The sequence below is a fragment of the Centruroides sculpturatus genome, unplaced genomic scaffold (genome assembly GCF_000671375.1).
Source record: "Centruroides sculpturatus isolate CEXI.00-Female unplaced genomic scaffold, Cexi_2.0 scaffold992, whole genome shotgun sequence".
Classification (NCBI taxonomy): Eukaryota; Metazoa; Arthropoda; class Arachnida; order Scorpiones; family Buthidae; genus Centruroides; species Centruroides sculpturatus.
This window is the reverse complement of record NW_019385115.1, coordinates 271,920-288,732: the sequence shown is the minus strand read 5'-3', so window position 1 is coordinate 288,732 and position 16,813 is coordinate 271,920. Positions and strand designations below refer to the sequence as shown.

Genomic DNA, 16,813 nt, shown 5'->3' with positions numbered 1-16,813 from the left:
TAAACACCTCAATTTTCTAGGAATTATCAGATCTACAGACGCTGTAATTACTAGCCAATCAAGAACTTTTTATTTTATAAATGACTCATTTATAATTAATCTTTTCTCTTCAAAATTTACATACCTAATAATAATTGAAGTTTGTTCCTTATGGGAAATATCAGGAGTACAATCCATTTGGATACTATAGTATGTGGCTGCTTTTATATCGTCTTTAATTAAAGGACTTCATCTCCTAACGCAGAAATAATTTGTTCTTGTCATCTATGTGCTAAATGATGCACAATTCTGTTTATATGATACATTAGAACAGAGTCGTATTTACTTGAAACTACGACTATATGCAAATATACATATAATTTTATATGGCCGACGGCCACAGTATTATTTTCATTTCTTAACGCGGGCTATATGGTATTGAGATTTTTTTTTTTTAAAGTCGAATTTAGTCGGGAGTTTCCCGAATCAAATAACAAAAACTAAACATTTGCATCACCGAGAATTAGTTTGAAGATTGTCGAAATTCAGAGATTACAATAATAATGTTTACGATAAAATGTACTTTTCGTCATACAACGATAGGAATATTGTCAAGTTTTCTTGTGCATTCTTGACAATGTTAGGGCCCCCTCAATCGTGGGGCCCCGGTGCACAGCATCCGCCGCACCCCCCCGATGGCCGGCCCTGTGTATATTTAAATATAAATTTGTATATGCTTATTCCCAATGGAAGCACTGTATTGTTGAATATGAGATAGCCTCCATGGCAAAAATATTTAAATCATATAAAGCAGCCAGATTATATGCATTCGCGCATGCATTTTACAGAGCACCAACCTCTCGCAGTTTAGCTGGTGGATGCTACACACCAAAATATCATATAATGCTTCCAATAATTCTATCCATTAGCCACTTATAGGAAGCTATTTGACTAAGTGGATTGTCATAAAAAGTAAAGAATATTCAATATTATTTTTATGTACATTTCTTTACAAAGCTATATTTAATTATAATTATATTGACTGATTTTCAAAAATAAAATCTTTAGAATTTTTATCACTTTTAGATATTATGGAAAACAATTTTCTGAAGCAAGTTTTAATTTTTTAAATTAAGTAAATTTTATGGAGAATTTTTTTCATTTATCTAAATAATGTAGTGAATTGCAATATTTATATTCATGTATTCATGTCCAAACTATATTGGCAAGTCACTCTTAGATATAAAAAATAATATAATTAATGACAATCTGAACAAAAACATACTAAAAGAATTATATGATTTAATATCATTAATTTTTATGGTACCGTCTACCAGTGCATCTGTTGAGTGCAGTTTTTCACCCATGAAGCGAATCAATACATCTGCAAGGAACACTCAGTCGGAGGAAAAATTGTCATCCTCAGCATTGCTTTCAATAGAAAAAGAGCATTTAAATACTTTGACTGAATTGACGACAAGCGATTTTTATGATAAAGTAATTAACAACTTTGTGGGGAAATATTTCCAAATAGAGTTAGTTTATCAAAAATAATAAAAATAAGTTCTTATGTCTTTGTTTTGTGTCAATTATCTATTTTAGAATTAAAATAAATAAACTGTTTATTTTTGTCATTTCCAGTATTTGTTTAAAACTTTCATGGAAACACAGCTTCCCTATCATCAAATGTCATGGCACGCCACTGCTATAGACAATCATCTCACAAAAGAAAAGAGTGAAAAAGTGACTCTCCTCATCTCCATCCGAAAATATATAGGTTAGAGGTTACACTGTGGTGTCCTCTGCATTACAATGCCAATGACATCAACAGAATAGTTTTGAAATCATTCTCTGGTGAAAGAATGCTGTTGCTTCCAGTGACCTCATCTCAACTTTTCTATTGCAATAAAATTCCATTAGTGAGTAATTGATCAATCACCACTTTAGATTGCTAATTTTCATATGTTAATGCAGCTGTTAACATAATCCGATAAACAACAGGTGCCTCGTAAATGTTTGAAACCATTTTTTGACACTCATTGTTCCAGTTCTGTTTTTTGCTTTTTTCCCTTGTCTACAACACTTCTCAAGTAAATCCATCTAATAGACAGTATTCGTAGAGTACACTGTGTCTTTTCATATGTGTATTTTGAAATGTTTGTATAACAATGTATTTTTGCCTGCACAAAAATTGTTGCCATGAATGTAAGTGATGGCAACAACCCTACATATATGATATACAGTATTAGTAGTGTATAAGTGAGATATAATGAAAGCTATTGTTTTCATTATATCATATTTGATTTCAAAGAATAATTTTCCTCTGATTTTACTGTACATTGAAAATTATACTGCATTATAGGTTTTAGGATTTGTTCAAGTTGTATACATTTTAATATTTTTGAATGAATTTAAGAGTTTTATTTTTCTTATTTTTAGGGAAGTTAACTTCAGAAGAAATGCAAACATTATGGGATGTTAAATCTCAAGTAGCTAGATTATATGAAGTACTTCATGTGGACCAATTTCAGTTGGAGAGGGAAAGAAAACTTTTATGTGAACTGGAACTATTAAAACAAGAATTAGAACCTTTAGAAGCAGTATGTATGGATTTATTATTTCTATCTAATTACAAATGGATATGAAATTATTGGTGAAAACATATTACTTATTACAACCTTATAAAACTCTTAAGGAGTTTTATAAGGTTGTAATTTTATATATGCTCTTAATTTTGACTAGTTTATTTGAAAACATACAAACAGTTAAACTTTTTCTACTGGTATAACATTTAAATTAACATTTAAATTAACATTTAAATGTTATACCAGTATAACATTTAAATTAAGTAAAATGTATATATCATATCTAATATTATGAATAGAATTAAATATATTTTATCTTAAATGAATAGTTTTAAATTTAAATTTAAATTGAAGTTATATTGCAATGTAGCTAAGGCTTCTACCTGCCACTTTGAAAACTCAAGTTTGAATTGGATCAGACTCTCAAGAATCTGTGTGGTCTGGCCCAGACAAAAGCATAGATTTGTTCAAGCAGCATGGAAAATATATGGATCGGTATGGGGTCCTAAGAATATAAATGGACCAGTCCTACTTGAAATTTGGATATTTCCAATTTCTGATGCCCCCTCCACCCCTGGATCCAAATATGTCAGGCTCCTTTCTTCATGAAGTCATGATAAACCTATATTAAAGGGTTTTAAAAATATATCAAATTAGATTTAATAAATTACATTACTATTATAAATTTAGAGATGATAATGCATTCAAAATAATAATTAAATATAATAATAATTAATCAATACATTACTCTTGACTTCTCATAACTACAAAGATTAACAAAATACAAATCATGTATTATATTATTAAAAAATAATAATCCTTCTTAGATGTTTTGTATTTTTTTTATATTCAGGGACTCTTGTCATAAGTCAAATATAAATAGTAATGGAAATAATGGGGCACAGTTTTCAAGACCACACATATGGCCACCATGTATGCATTATCATTAGTGAAGTTTACAAAATTGCAGATTGATAGAGAGAGATTTGGAGTGCCACAGTTTGTCTATTTGCAATTCCATTGTCAAGAGAATGCAACCAGAATAAGATAGAATAGTTCTAAACATGTAGAATACCTCGTATTTGGCATCTCAGATTTTCCTAATACAAGTTGACAAGAACTGAAAATGTTAAAGGGGGACACTCTCGTCAATTGACAAAGCAGAAAATAAATTAATGATTAATGCTTAATAAAATATGTGGCACTATTCATTTTAAAAAATACATTTTTATTTTCTTTTAATAAATTTAGGAAAATTACATGGTTAACATCAATACTTATTCAGTGTTATCATTGCAGCTAAAGTCTCCATCAAAAATTCAGATTCATTGCTAATCTAAATATTATTACAAATGGGACCTTAGAGAGATGAGATGGGGTTCAAATCAATCACACAAATATGGTGTTCTTCTCTTAATGCCAATAAAATAAGTTACTTTACAAATACAATGATATGTTTAGATTCAAAAAGTTTTATTTAATTTAAACTTTCTCAATCACTTTCATACATGTGTGACCTTAGGATTGACACCTCTTTGATGATGACACCACTGTGTCCCAGTAGACAGACACAGAAGCTGTTAGGGTGATTTATTTTCATATAAACATCAACTGAACAAATAGACACCCACAACTACCATAAATAATCAGGCTATATTTTGAAAATAATAATTACGAATTACAAATGAATTTGGCACTAGAGGGACATTAGGCACTCTTACTGTTTTTACAAAATATATGTGGTCTCATTATACCCGTCTCTTCCCCATTTTGAGGTAGTCGTACTTACAATCACTCTGTTGATTGAGAATGGTACTCCATACTGCAGACACTGGGCTTAAGGGAAACTCTTTTATTAGTTACTGAAAATAACTGTTTTTGTTTCAATGGTAGTTTTTATTTACAGAAACAGGGAGTGCCTCATCTCTTTCAACTATCTTAGCTGTGTTAGTTATTAGAGCCATAGAATTCAAAGTGTTTTGATCCTCACTTTGTATACATTACCCCCTTCTATATCTGTGGTATGTGGATGATGTGCTGCTCGCATGGGATGGCTCGGAGGATGAGTTACTATAATTTATACTAACTTGAATAATAATAAAATTAAATACAGTAGATCTTGTCCACTTTATGGTGTTCTATTTTTATAAATGGTATATATACCATATTATGTTTTATGAATTTTTATACTTAACTGCTATATTTTATGCTGGCCTTTCCTACATGGTATTATATAATTCAAACTTTATTTCAGAACATGGAGTCTTGATTTATGATGAAAATTGTAACTAGTACCCATGGAAAATTAGACTATGAATTGTAGAAAACTATTGTTAAATAAGTCATCTTAAGACAGCTTACTTATAGATTTCCACAAATTGATTAGTTTATAAATAAGAAAAATATATATACTGTATATTTAAAAGATGTATACTAGTAGTAATTTAGTCATTATTACTGCATTTTTGTGATTTTATTCTGTGACAGCATCCACAAAAAATTACTAAAATAGAAATTAAACATTTCCATAACCCAAACTCACCCCACTGTATTCTCTGTAACTATGGAACAGCTATTGATCCATAGGTACAATATTGTAATTGCAATTTAAAACTGGAGTATAAACCACCAGCCACATAACCTGCACCTCTTTTCAAATTGTCTTTAAAACATGTGTTAACATGTGTAATTATTTTTTAACTGTTATATACATAAAATTAAAATAATAATTTGTTATGTTTTATTTTCAGCAAAAAGAAGGTTTAATGTCTGAAGCTAAAAAACGTACAACAATACTCTCGTGGTTGGGCCTTGGATTGATGGGTGTTCAGTTTGGAATCCTCGCACGTCTAACTTGGTGGGAATACTCTTGGGATATAATGGAACCTGTTACTTATTTTATAACATATGGTACTACTATGGCAATGTATGCATATTTTGTTTTGACACGGCAGGTAAGACTTTTTCTTTTATGGAATATAAAAATTTTTGCATGCTATAAATACATTTTTATACATTAACTTTTGATGATGTGTAATTTTATATACCATTATTAGAAAAATTTAATAGAATTCGCGTAAGTTTCTTACCAAATTGAAATATATAATCATAAAATCTTATTATTTTACAATACATTCAGAGCAAATCCTTTCTAATTCAAAGAGCAAACTCTTGTAAATTTAATGTGTATATTTTATAGACTTGGTGGTTTCTCATATCATTATTCTATATTAAATAGATAAAATTTTTGATAACTTGGAGTGGAAAGGATAGAGAAAAATTTTCAAGTTAATGAAATCTTGAGTTACAAATACTACTATTATTTTAACCGCTTTGAAATCATCATGTTTTATAAATGATATAGTTTCTAGAAAGCTCTTTAAAAGCTTGAGCTTCTCTGGCATCCCTATATGTAAGGAGAGCAGAATACAGTGAACTCCTGTATAATGCACTCCTCTATAAAGTAAATTCATATAATGCAACAAAAAAAAATGTAAAACAAAAAAACAAAAACTGCACACATATAAACTGGAACTGTAGTACTCGAAGAAATAACACCTAAATTAGAATGCGGCACCATTCGATAAATAGAACTGTTTTTTGTATTTGTACCTGATCGGGGCCAATAAACTGTGGCCGAAAGTATTTGACCAGTAAAATTTTTTACTTATTTGCTTGAAATTGTGTTTAGGTGTTATTTCTTTGAAAAAAATTGTAACTAGTACTCATACAAAATTTTAATTTTGTCATCCAGAGGTGTGTGTATATGTATATATATATATACCTCTGGTATATAAAAAGAAATAAATCCTATCAAGACAAATACAAGGAGTGCTGTACAATATGGGGATACATTCTGTGTTGTTATAGGAAATCATGATAACATGATTTCCTATAACAACACAGAATGTATCCCCATATTGTACAGCACTCCTTGTATTTGTCTTGATAGGATTTATTTCTTTTTATATACCAGAGGTATATATATATATACATATACACACACCTCTGGATGACAAAATTAAAATTTTGTATGAGTACTAGTTACAATTTTTTTCAAAGAAATAACACCTAAACACAATTTCAAGCAAATAAGTAAAAAATTTTACTGGTCAAATACTTTCGGCCACAGTTTATTGGCCCCGATCAGGTACAAATACAAAAAACAGTTCTATTTATCGAATGGTGCCGCATTCTAATTTAGGTGTTATTTCTTCGAGTACTACAGTTCCAGTTTATATGTGTGCAGTTTTTGTTTTTTTGTTTTACATTTTTTTTTGTTGCATTATATGAATTTACTTTATAGAGGAGTGCATTATACAGGAGTTCACTGTATTCTGCTCTCCTTACATATAGGGATGCCAGAGAAGCTCAAGCTTTTAAAGAGCTTTCTAGAAACTATATCATTTATAAAACATGATGATTTCAAAGCGGTTAAAATAATAGTAGTATTTGTAACTCAAGATTTCATTAACTTGAAAATTTTTCTCTATCCTTTCCACTCCAAGTTATCAAAAATTTTATCTATTTAATATAGAATAATGATATGAGAAACCACCAAGTCTATAAAATATACACATTAAATTTACAAGAGTTTGCTCTTTGAATTAGAAAGGATTTGCTCTGAATGTATTGTAAAATAATAAGATTTTATGATTATATATTTCAATTTGGTAAGAAACTTACGCGAATTCTATTAAATTTTTCTAATAATGGTATATAAAATTACACATCATCAAAAGTTAATGTATAAAAATGTATTTATAGCATGCAAAAATTTTTATATTCCATAAAAGAAAAAGTCTTACCTGCCGTGTCAAAACAAAATATGCATACATTGCCATAGTAGTACCATATGTTATAAAATAAGTAACAGGTTCCATTATATCCCAAGAGTATTCCCACCAAGTTAGACGTGCGAGGATTCCAAACTGAACACCCATCAATCCAAGGCCCAACCACGAGAGTATTGTTGTACGTTTTTTAGCTTCAGACATTAAACCTTCTTTTTGCTGAAAATAAAACATAACAAATTATTATTTTAATTTTATGTATATAACAGTTAAAAAATAATTACACATGTTAACACATGTTTTAAAGACAATTTGAAAAGAGGTGCAGGTTATGTGGCTGGTGGTTTATACTCCAGTTTTAAATTGCAATTACAATATTGTACCTATGGATCAATAGCTGTTCCATAGTTACAGAGAATACAGTGGGGTGAGTTTGGGTTATGGAAATGTTTAATTTCTATTTTAGTAATTTTTTGTGGATGCTGTCACAGAATAAAATCACAAAAATGCAGTAATAATGACTAAATTACTACTAGTATACATCTTTTAAATATACAGTATATATATTTTTCTTATTTATAAACTAATCAATTTGTGGAAATCTATAAGTAAGCTGTCTTAAGATGACTTATTTAACAATAGTTTTCTACAATTCATAGTCTAATTTTCCATGGGTACTAGTTACAATTTTCATCATAAATCAAGACTCCATGTTCTGAAATAAAGTTTGAATTATATAATACCATGTAGGAAAGGCCAGCATAAAATATAGCAGTTAAGTATAAAAATTCATAAAACATAATATGGTATATATACCATTTATAAAAATAGAACACCATAAAGTGGACAAGATCTACTGTATTTAATTTTATTATTATTCAAGTTAGTATAAATTATAGTAACTCATCCTCCGAGCCATCCCATGCGAGCAGCACATCATCCACATACCACAGATATAGAAGGGGGTAATGTATACAAAGTGAGGATCAAAACACTTTGAATTCTATGGCTCTAATAACTAACACAGCTAAGATAGTTGAAAGAGATGAGGCACTCCCTGTTTCTGTAAATAAAAACTACCGTTGAAACAAAAACAGTTATTTTCAGTAACTAATAAAAGAGTTTCCCTTAAGCCCAGTGTCTGCAGTATGGAGTACCATTCTCAATCAACAGAGTGATTGTAAGTACGACTACCTCAAAATGGGGAAGAGACGGGTATAATGAGACCACATATATTTTGTAAAAACAGTAAGAGTGCCTAATGTCCCTCTAGTGCCAAATTCATTTGTAATTCGTAATTATTATTTTCAAAATATAGCCTGATTATTTATGGTAGTTGTGGGTGTCTATTTGTTCAGTTGATGTTTATATGAAAATAAATCACCCTAACAGCTTCTGTGTCTGTCTACTGGGACACAGTGGTGTCATCATCAAAGAGGTGTCAATCCTAAGGTCACACATGTATGAAAGTGATTGAGAAAGTTTAAATTAAATAAAACTTTTTGAATCTAAACATATCATTGTATTTGTAAAGTAACTTATTTTATTGGCATTAAGAGAAGAACACCATATTTGTGTGATTGATTTGAACCCCATCTCATCTCTCTAAGGTCCCATTTGTAATAATATTTAGATTAGCAATGAATCTGAATTTTTGATGGAGACTTTAGCTGCAATGATAACACTGAATAAGTATTGATGTTAACCATGTAATTTTCCTAAATTTATTAAAAGAAAATAAAAATGTATTTTTTAAAATGAATAGTGCCACATATTTTATTAAGCATTAATCATTAATTTATTTTCTGCTTTGTCAATTGACGAGAGTGTCCCCCTTTAACATTTTCAGTTCTTGTCAACTTGTATTAGGAAAATCTGAGATGCCAAATACGAGGTATTCTACATGTTTAGAACTATTCTATCTTATTCTGGTTGCATTCTCTTGACAATGGAATTGCAAATAGACAAACTGTGGCACTCCAAATCTCTCTCTATCAATCTGCAATTTTGTAAACTTCACTAATGATAATGCATACATGGTGGCCATATGTGTGGTCTTGAAAACTGTGCCCCATTATTTCCATTACTATTTATATTTGACTTATGACAAGAGTCCCTGAATATAAAAAAAATACAAAACATCTAAGAAGGATTATTATTTTTTAATAATATAATACATGATTTGTATTTTGTTAATCTTTGTAGTTATGAGAAGTCAAGAGTAATGTATTGATTAATTATTATTATATTTAATTATTATTTTGAATGCATTATCATCTCTAAATTTATAATAGTAATGTAATTTATTAAATCTAATTTGATATATTTTTAAAACCCTTTAATATAGGTTTATCATGACTTCATGAAGAAAGGAGCCTGACATATTTGGATCCAGGGGTGGAGGGGGCATCAGAAATTGGAAATATCCAAATTTCAAGTAGGACTGGTCCATTTATATTCTTAGGACCCCATACCGATCCATATATTTTCCATGCTGCTTGAACAAATCTATGCTTTTGTCTGGGCCAGACCACACAGATTCTTGAGAGTCTGATCCAATTCAAACTTGAGTTTTCAAAGTGGCAGGTAGAAGCCTTAGCTACATTGCAATATAACTTCAATTTAAATTTAAATTTAAAACTATTCATTTAAGATAAAATATATTTAATTCTATTCATAATATTAGATATGATATATACATTTTACTTAATTTAAATGTTATACTGGTATAACATTTAAATGTTAATTTAAATGTTAATTTAAATGTTATACCAGTAGAAAAAGTTTAACTGTTTGTATGTTTTCAAATAAACTAGTCAAAATTAAGAGCATATATAAAATTACAACCTTATAAAACTCCTTAAGAGTTTTATAAGGTTGTAATAAGTAATATGTTTTCACCAATAATTTCATATCCATTTGTAATTAGATAGAAATAATAAATCCATACATACTGCTTCTAAAGGTTCTAATTCTTGTTTTAATAGTTCCAGTTCACATAAAAGTTTTCTTTCCCTCTCCAACTGAAATTGGTCCACATGAAGTACTTCATATAATCTAGCTACTTGAGATTTAACATCCCATAATGTTTGCATTTCTTCTGAAGTTAACTTCCCTAAAAATAAGAAAAATAAAACTCTTAAATTCATTCAAAAATATTAAAATGTATACAACTTGAACAAATCCTAAAACCTATAATGCAGTATAATTTTCAATGTACAGTAAAATCAGAGGAAAATTATTCTTTGAAATCAAATATGATATAATGAAAACAATAGCTTTCATTATATCTCACTTATACACTACTAATACTGTATATCATATATGTAGGGTTGTTGCCATCACTTACATTCATGGCAACAATTTTTGTGCAGGCAAAAATACATTGTTATACAAACATTTCAAAATACACATATGAAAAGACACAGTGTACTCTACGAATACTGTCTATTAGATGGATTTACTTGAGAAGTGTTGTAGACAAGGGAAAAAAGCAAAAAACAGAACTGGAACAATGAGTGTCAAAAAATGGTTTCAAACATTTACGAGGCACCTGTTGTTTATCGGATTATGTTAACAGCTGCATTAACATATGAAAATTAGCAATCTAAAGTGGTGATTGATCAATTACTCACTAATGGAATTTTATTGCAATAGAAAAGTTGAGATGAGGTCACTGGAAGCAACAGCATTCTTTCACCAGAGAATGATTTCAAAACTATTCTGTTGATGTCATTGGCATTGTAATGCAGAGGACACCACAGTGTAACCTCTAACCTATATATTTTCGGATGGAGATGAGGAGAGTCACTTTTTCACTCTTTTCTTTTGTGAGATGATTGTCTATAGCAGTGGCGTGCCATGACATTTGATGATAGGGAAGCTGTGTTTCCATGAAAGTTTTAAACAAATAATGGAAATGACAAAAATAAACAGTTTATTTATTTTAATTCTAAAATAGATAATTGACACAAAACAAAGACATAAGAACTTATTTTTATTATTTTTGATAAACTAACTCTATTTGGAAATATTTCCCCACAAAGTTGTTAATTACTTTATCATAAAAATCGCTTGTCGTCAATTCAGTCAAAGTATTTAAATGCTCTTTTTCTATTGAAAGCAATGCTGAGGATGACAATTTTTCCTCCGACTGAGTGTTCCTTGCAGATGTATTGATTCGCTTCATGGGTGAAAAACTGCACTCAACAGATGCACTGGTAGACGGTACCATAAAAATTAATGATATTAAATCATATAATTCTTTTAGTATGTTTTTGTTCAGATTGTCATTAATTATATTATTTTTTATATCTAAGAGTGACTTGCCAATATAGTTTGGACATGAATACATGAATATAAATATTGCAATTCACTACATTATTTAGATAAATGAAAAAAATTCTCCATAAAATTTACTTAATTTAAAAAATTAAAACTTGCTTCAGAAAATTGTTTTTCATAATATCTAAAAGTGATAAAAATTCTAAAGATTTTATTTTTGAAAATCAGTCAATATAATTATAATTAAATATAGCTTTTGTAAAGAAATGTACATAAAAATAATATTGAATATTCTTTACTTTTTATCTTAATCTTAAAACAATGCACTTAGTCAAATAGCTCCCTAAGAGAGGCTAATAGATAGAATCGTTGGGAGCATTATACGATATTTTGGTATGTAGCATCTATGAACTAAACCATCAGAGGTTGGTGCTCTGTAAAGAAAGAGCATGCGCAAATATCCATAATCTGGCTGCTTTACATGATTCAAATATTTTTGCCATGGAAGATATCCCATATTTGACAGTACAGAGCTTCCATTGGGAATATGCATATATGAATTTATATTTGCATCTTATCATTGCAATCTTATCATTGTTTTTCACATGTATATAAATTTGCAATAAAATACATAATGCAGTTATAATAAAATATTAATTTTAAGTAATTCAAAATACATTACAATATGAAAATAACTGCAAATATGTATTTATATTTTAGAAAATACAAGGGAAGCGGTGCTTCCACAGCTTCCTCGGACAGCACGCCACTGGTCTATAGCAACATCATCTCTGTCCTGTATCTTGTCAGTTCCTCTGTAGATATTGCATGGTTGGTTAAAATAAAAGTCAAATTATTGTCTAGACTGTTGTCTTACTACAACCTTACCATTGGAACAAAGCCACACAGATACATGGTCAGGGTTGACACTGAATAGCTCAACAAGATAGGACAAATTTACATTATCCAGTTTCATGTTGACACATACTACATTACAGGTACCTTGATGCCATAACATATATTCCACCATGGTTCCATGCAAATGAAAACTGTCATTTAGATTACAATCAAAATTTTATATCAAAAAGTTATTTTTTCCTCCAAAAAATTTATTTTTGTTCACAAAATACAGATTGTGTTCTGTTGCGAAATATTTCACTACACAGTTTCCTATCACATGCTGCATAAATAACATCTAATTAAAGTAAGTATTTAAATAATATGCCATGCTCTGTTCCCAAGTTTTTAAGCATAGTAAAGTATTGCATTTAAACAGTTTATGGTAGGGTTCAAGACTTTCATTGGATGCCTCAAATGCATAATCTACCATTGCTGATTGTAATACCTACGAATATCACGAAATACTATAATATAAACCCTATGAATGTTAAAGCTTTATTATATATAGTCCAGTATATGTCTGTCGTCTTCAACAATTAAAATAGTGACTAATGGTCTTTTGCTCAACTACAAAGTAATAAAAAATTCATCATTCAATTTCTCATTCACTGTTACGTATGTAAATAATAAATGATATGATAAAAAAGTGATAAAATGAAGATGTAAGAAACAGAGACAGATAATCAAAAATCATTGAGTCAAGCAATATCTAAACTGATACAAAACAGGAGAGAAGTAAAAGGAAAAAAGGAGGAGGAAGAGAAGAAAAAAAGTTTCTTCTTCACTTGCATATTGGCTCACATCTGCATAATTTCAGTCTTTAGTAGATAATATTGATAATATAACATTTAACATTAATGTAATTCACTAAATACCATATTATATTTATTTATTATTCATGTTTATGTTAAGTTTTAAATTTTTTAAATCTTTACCTGTAGATGACAATTTCAACAAGTTTAAATTGCCATCTGTAGATAAGATTTAATTTTTTCTTATTCTATACTGTCAAAAAGACAGTGTTTTATTTCATTTAATGACTCACTACATACAGTAATGTTAAAAAACAAGTTTTTAAATTAAAATAAATATTAAAAATAAATCAAGATTTAATTAAATCATACTTTACCAGCTTCTGGTGGGCTTACATAGTATACTATGTCATTAACAATGAGATGAAAATCGCTCTGCATAATTGACTCAATACTTGTAGATGAGGCTATTCTTATTCCATCTGTCAAATATAAAATTTTATGATTTTATAAATATGTTATCATCATCATCATCAAATTTATTTCATAATTTTCTAGATTCTTAAAACATAAAAATTAATTAATTTAATACTGTAATTAAAAAATAATCATTTACGATGACAGAATAGAAGCATGATCTCTTATCAACATTATTTTTTGTTTTGTTTTGTTTATTTTGGTACTTTTGGTACTTAAATCTGAGTAGTTTTTTACAATTTCTTAATTTAATATTAAAACTATATCAACAGTTATTGATCAAATTTTAAATATAATGCAATTTTGTATGTATATAACTGTGGCATATAACTGTCATACCCTACAAAAAATTGCTAGAACAAAAATAAAACCACACTAAAGCTGAGACTCCACTAGTGTAAAAACACTCGGTGTAAATATTTTTAATCGCGTGACCGTGATATTTTATGCCCGAGAAAGACATAAAACGAGCATAAAGTGAGTTGAGAGTGGGTAACTTTTGACATGAATACATCCGTAAAACAGTACAAATATCATCAACTGATCAGAAATCAGCAGACATCTATGTCATGCACGTTTGCTGTATTCTATCTCTTGCTCTCGCCATCTTCATGCTTGTGAAGTTTTTTGACTAGTTTTAACATTAGAATGGCTATTACAAAAAATAGCATAGAATAGACATGGAAAGATTTATTAAAAACATCAGAAAATTTCTTCGTATCTATGAATAGAGGCAGTGGAGCTAGACTTTTGTGAGGTTCCAAAAAAAATGTGTTGAAATTAAACATTTATTGTAGTAATTGGTAAAACGAAACTAGAAAAATCGTTCACTGTTAAAAACCAATCAAAGATCGGATTAGTTGTAATGGTCATATGAAACCGTGATGAGAAAGAAAAAAAAATGCTAGTGATGTAAACAGAAAGAATTATTATAAATAATGAATAGAGGCAGTGGAGCTAGACTTTTGTGAGGTTCCAAAAAAAATGTGTTGAAATTAAACATTTATTGTAGTAATTGGTAAAACGAAACTAGAAAAATCGTTCACTGTTAAAAACCAATCAAAGATCGGATTAGTTGTAATGGTCATATGAAACCGTGATGAGAAAGAAAAAAAAATGCTAGTGATGTAAACAGAAAGAATTATTATAAATAATTAATAATTGTAAACGAACATCCTACAGTAGAGATGGACCTTTGACGAGGCACTCGTATATCAATAATTAGAACATGCAAATTTTGGAAAGAGGAAAGGTTAGTGATGAAAAGGGACATCACATCAAGTCGTTAAATTTCAAAAACGCCACAGACTAGACAACAATGGGGAAAATATGAGTGCAAGTTTCAAAGTTCCATCAACACTTCCAACCGGAGTTAACGGATGGTGTCAAGTAGATTCTTTGAAGTGGCTCTTTCTCGTGACTCGAACAGGAGTCGTCTTTCACTCAGGGACAGTTGAGGGACCAATTGGGGAGCAAGAAAAAGAGACATGGAGCCAATCAGAATAAACAAATCGAAGAATGGAGATTGATGTAATCCCTGATCGAAAAGGACTTGGCAAGAAGCACTTGGTGAGTCAAAACAAAAGTGTGTGAAATTCGGAAGCGCTGTGTCAACAAACTGGGGACGAATCTTTTTTGTCTTGGTGCCAATACTGAAGCCATGCTGTTGCTGACGTCAACCAACAGAGACTCACAAACCATGTAACAACACTGCCCCGGAGCCACCTATACAACAAACAACTAAAGGAGCATCGACACTATCGACTTCCAAGCAGCCTATTGTATCTAGACAATATTTGTTCTTTAGTGTAAGTTTACTTTTATGTTTAAAATAAATGGGTTTTTGTGAGATTCTTGTCATCTGTGTCTCCTCCACCACATTCACATGCAAATGACCCTAGATCATCCTGTCATGGGAGTCACGATTCCTCCTAGAAGTCGGCAAACTCACACTTCCATTGCAATCCAAGTGCAAATGCAAATAGGTCATATGATTAAGAATAATTATGGAGAGAGTTTTTATGCTTGTTTTTGTGCTAGTGGAGTCTTAGCCCAACCCACACTATCATATACCCTGCACCACTGAATTTGAAATAGAAATATGAAGATTAATTGTTCTTGGTAAATTAAACGTGGTAATATTATTTGTTAAAGAACATCTGTTCCATAGAACAATACTGGTGAAAGCTTAAGCTTCCAGTAGGATCACCCATGATAATAAGATCTATGGAGAAAAATGAAGCCATAAGTGACCTGCAAGCAGTGTCTGACTCATGCATTGAAAACATGACACTTAATTGGTATATCGTTAAGAAGATATTGACTCAAACATTATATTTTAACTCATGTTTCTTTCATTTTATTTCAAAATTTATTGTAGATATAATTATAAAATAAATGAAATGGAAAAAATAGAATATTTGAGATGGAACTGTCTAAACTGCATTAAATATCAAAATACAAATTGGCTGCCAAACAACAAAATACTTTATCATTTTGTTTCACATCTGTTTTCTTTAGCAAATAACATTACCATAATAAAACATAAAATAATAATAATCATAATAACAATTATCTCACTAGCCATAAACCTTGTTAAGATAAAAAAAATAGTAATTCCATAGAGCAATAATGGTAGAAGCATAAACTTCCAGTAGGATCACCCATGTTAATAAGAAAAATTAAGCTACAAGTGATCTACAAGCAGTGTCTGACCCACAATAAGCAGACACTGCAGTATCTACTGTGCCCATTGGCAAGCCTGTTTCAATTTTTGTGATGGTGTAGTAAATATGAATGATGAATTCATTCATTTTTTATAACCATTTCATCAATTGACAAGAATTTCCAGCCTCGGTAGTTAGTAGCTAGGTTAGGGAGTGTTATCCATTGTATGTGAATGGTAATCTTTTGACCTTCAAGGCTGAAAATTCATGCCAATGGATGAAATTGTTACAAGAAATGAATGAATTCATCATCCATACTTACTACACCACCACATAACTTGAAACAGACAACAATATGATAAATTCATACATATAAA

General features: G+C 29.8%; 2 protein-coding genes across 2 annotated transcripts in view; one reads left to right on the top strand and one right to left on the bottom strand.

Moving 5' to 3' along the window:
* LOC111634984 (calcium uniporter protein, mitochondrial-like) overlaps positions 1 to 16,813 on the bottom strand; it is a 121,914-nt gene that overhangs the window by 18,459 nt on the left and 86,642 nt on the right. Inside the window, exons 4-6 of the mRNA XM_023379829.1 lie at positions 13,671 to 13,775; positions 10,312 to 10,472; positions 7,373 to 7,576 (exon numbers count right to left, since the gene is read on the bottom strand). Of these exons, the coding sequence (XP_023235597.1) occupies positions 7,373 to 7,576; positions 10,312 to 10,472; positions 13,671 to 13,775 (470 nt within the window). The remainder of the gene's footprint in view (positions 1 to 7,372; positions 7,577 to 10,311; positions 10,473 to 13,670; positions 13,776 to 16,813) is intronic.
* On the top strand, positions 2,424 to 5,630 carry LOC111634983 (calcium uniporter protein, mitochondrial-like). Its single transcript, XM_023379828.1, has 2 exons — positions 2,424 to 2,579; positions 5,315 to 5,630. The coding sequence occupies exons 1-2, from the start codon at positions 2,439 to 2,441 to the stop codon at positions 5,582 to 5,584; spliced, it is 411 nt and encodes a 136-aa protein (XP_023235596.1). The 5' UTR covers positions 2,424 to 2,438; the 3' UTR covers positions 5,585 to 5,630.

Excerpts from the sequence above, each read along its gene's own strand:
- LOC111634983 (XM_023379828.1), top strand. The coding sequence starts at position 2,439 with ATGCAAACATTATGGGATGTTAAATCTCAAGTAGCTAGATTATATGAA. Across the intron at positions 2,580-5,314 it reads AATTAGAACCTTTAGAAGCA|CAAAAAGAAGGTTTAATGTC; the intron begins GTATGTATGGAT and ends TTTTATTTTCAG.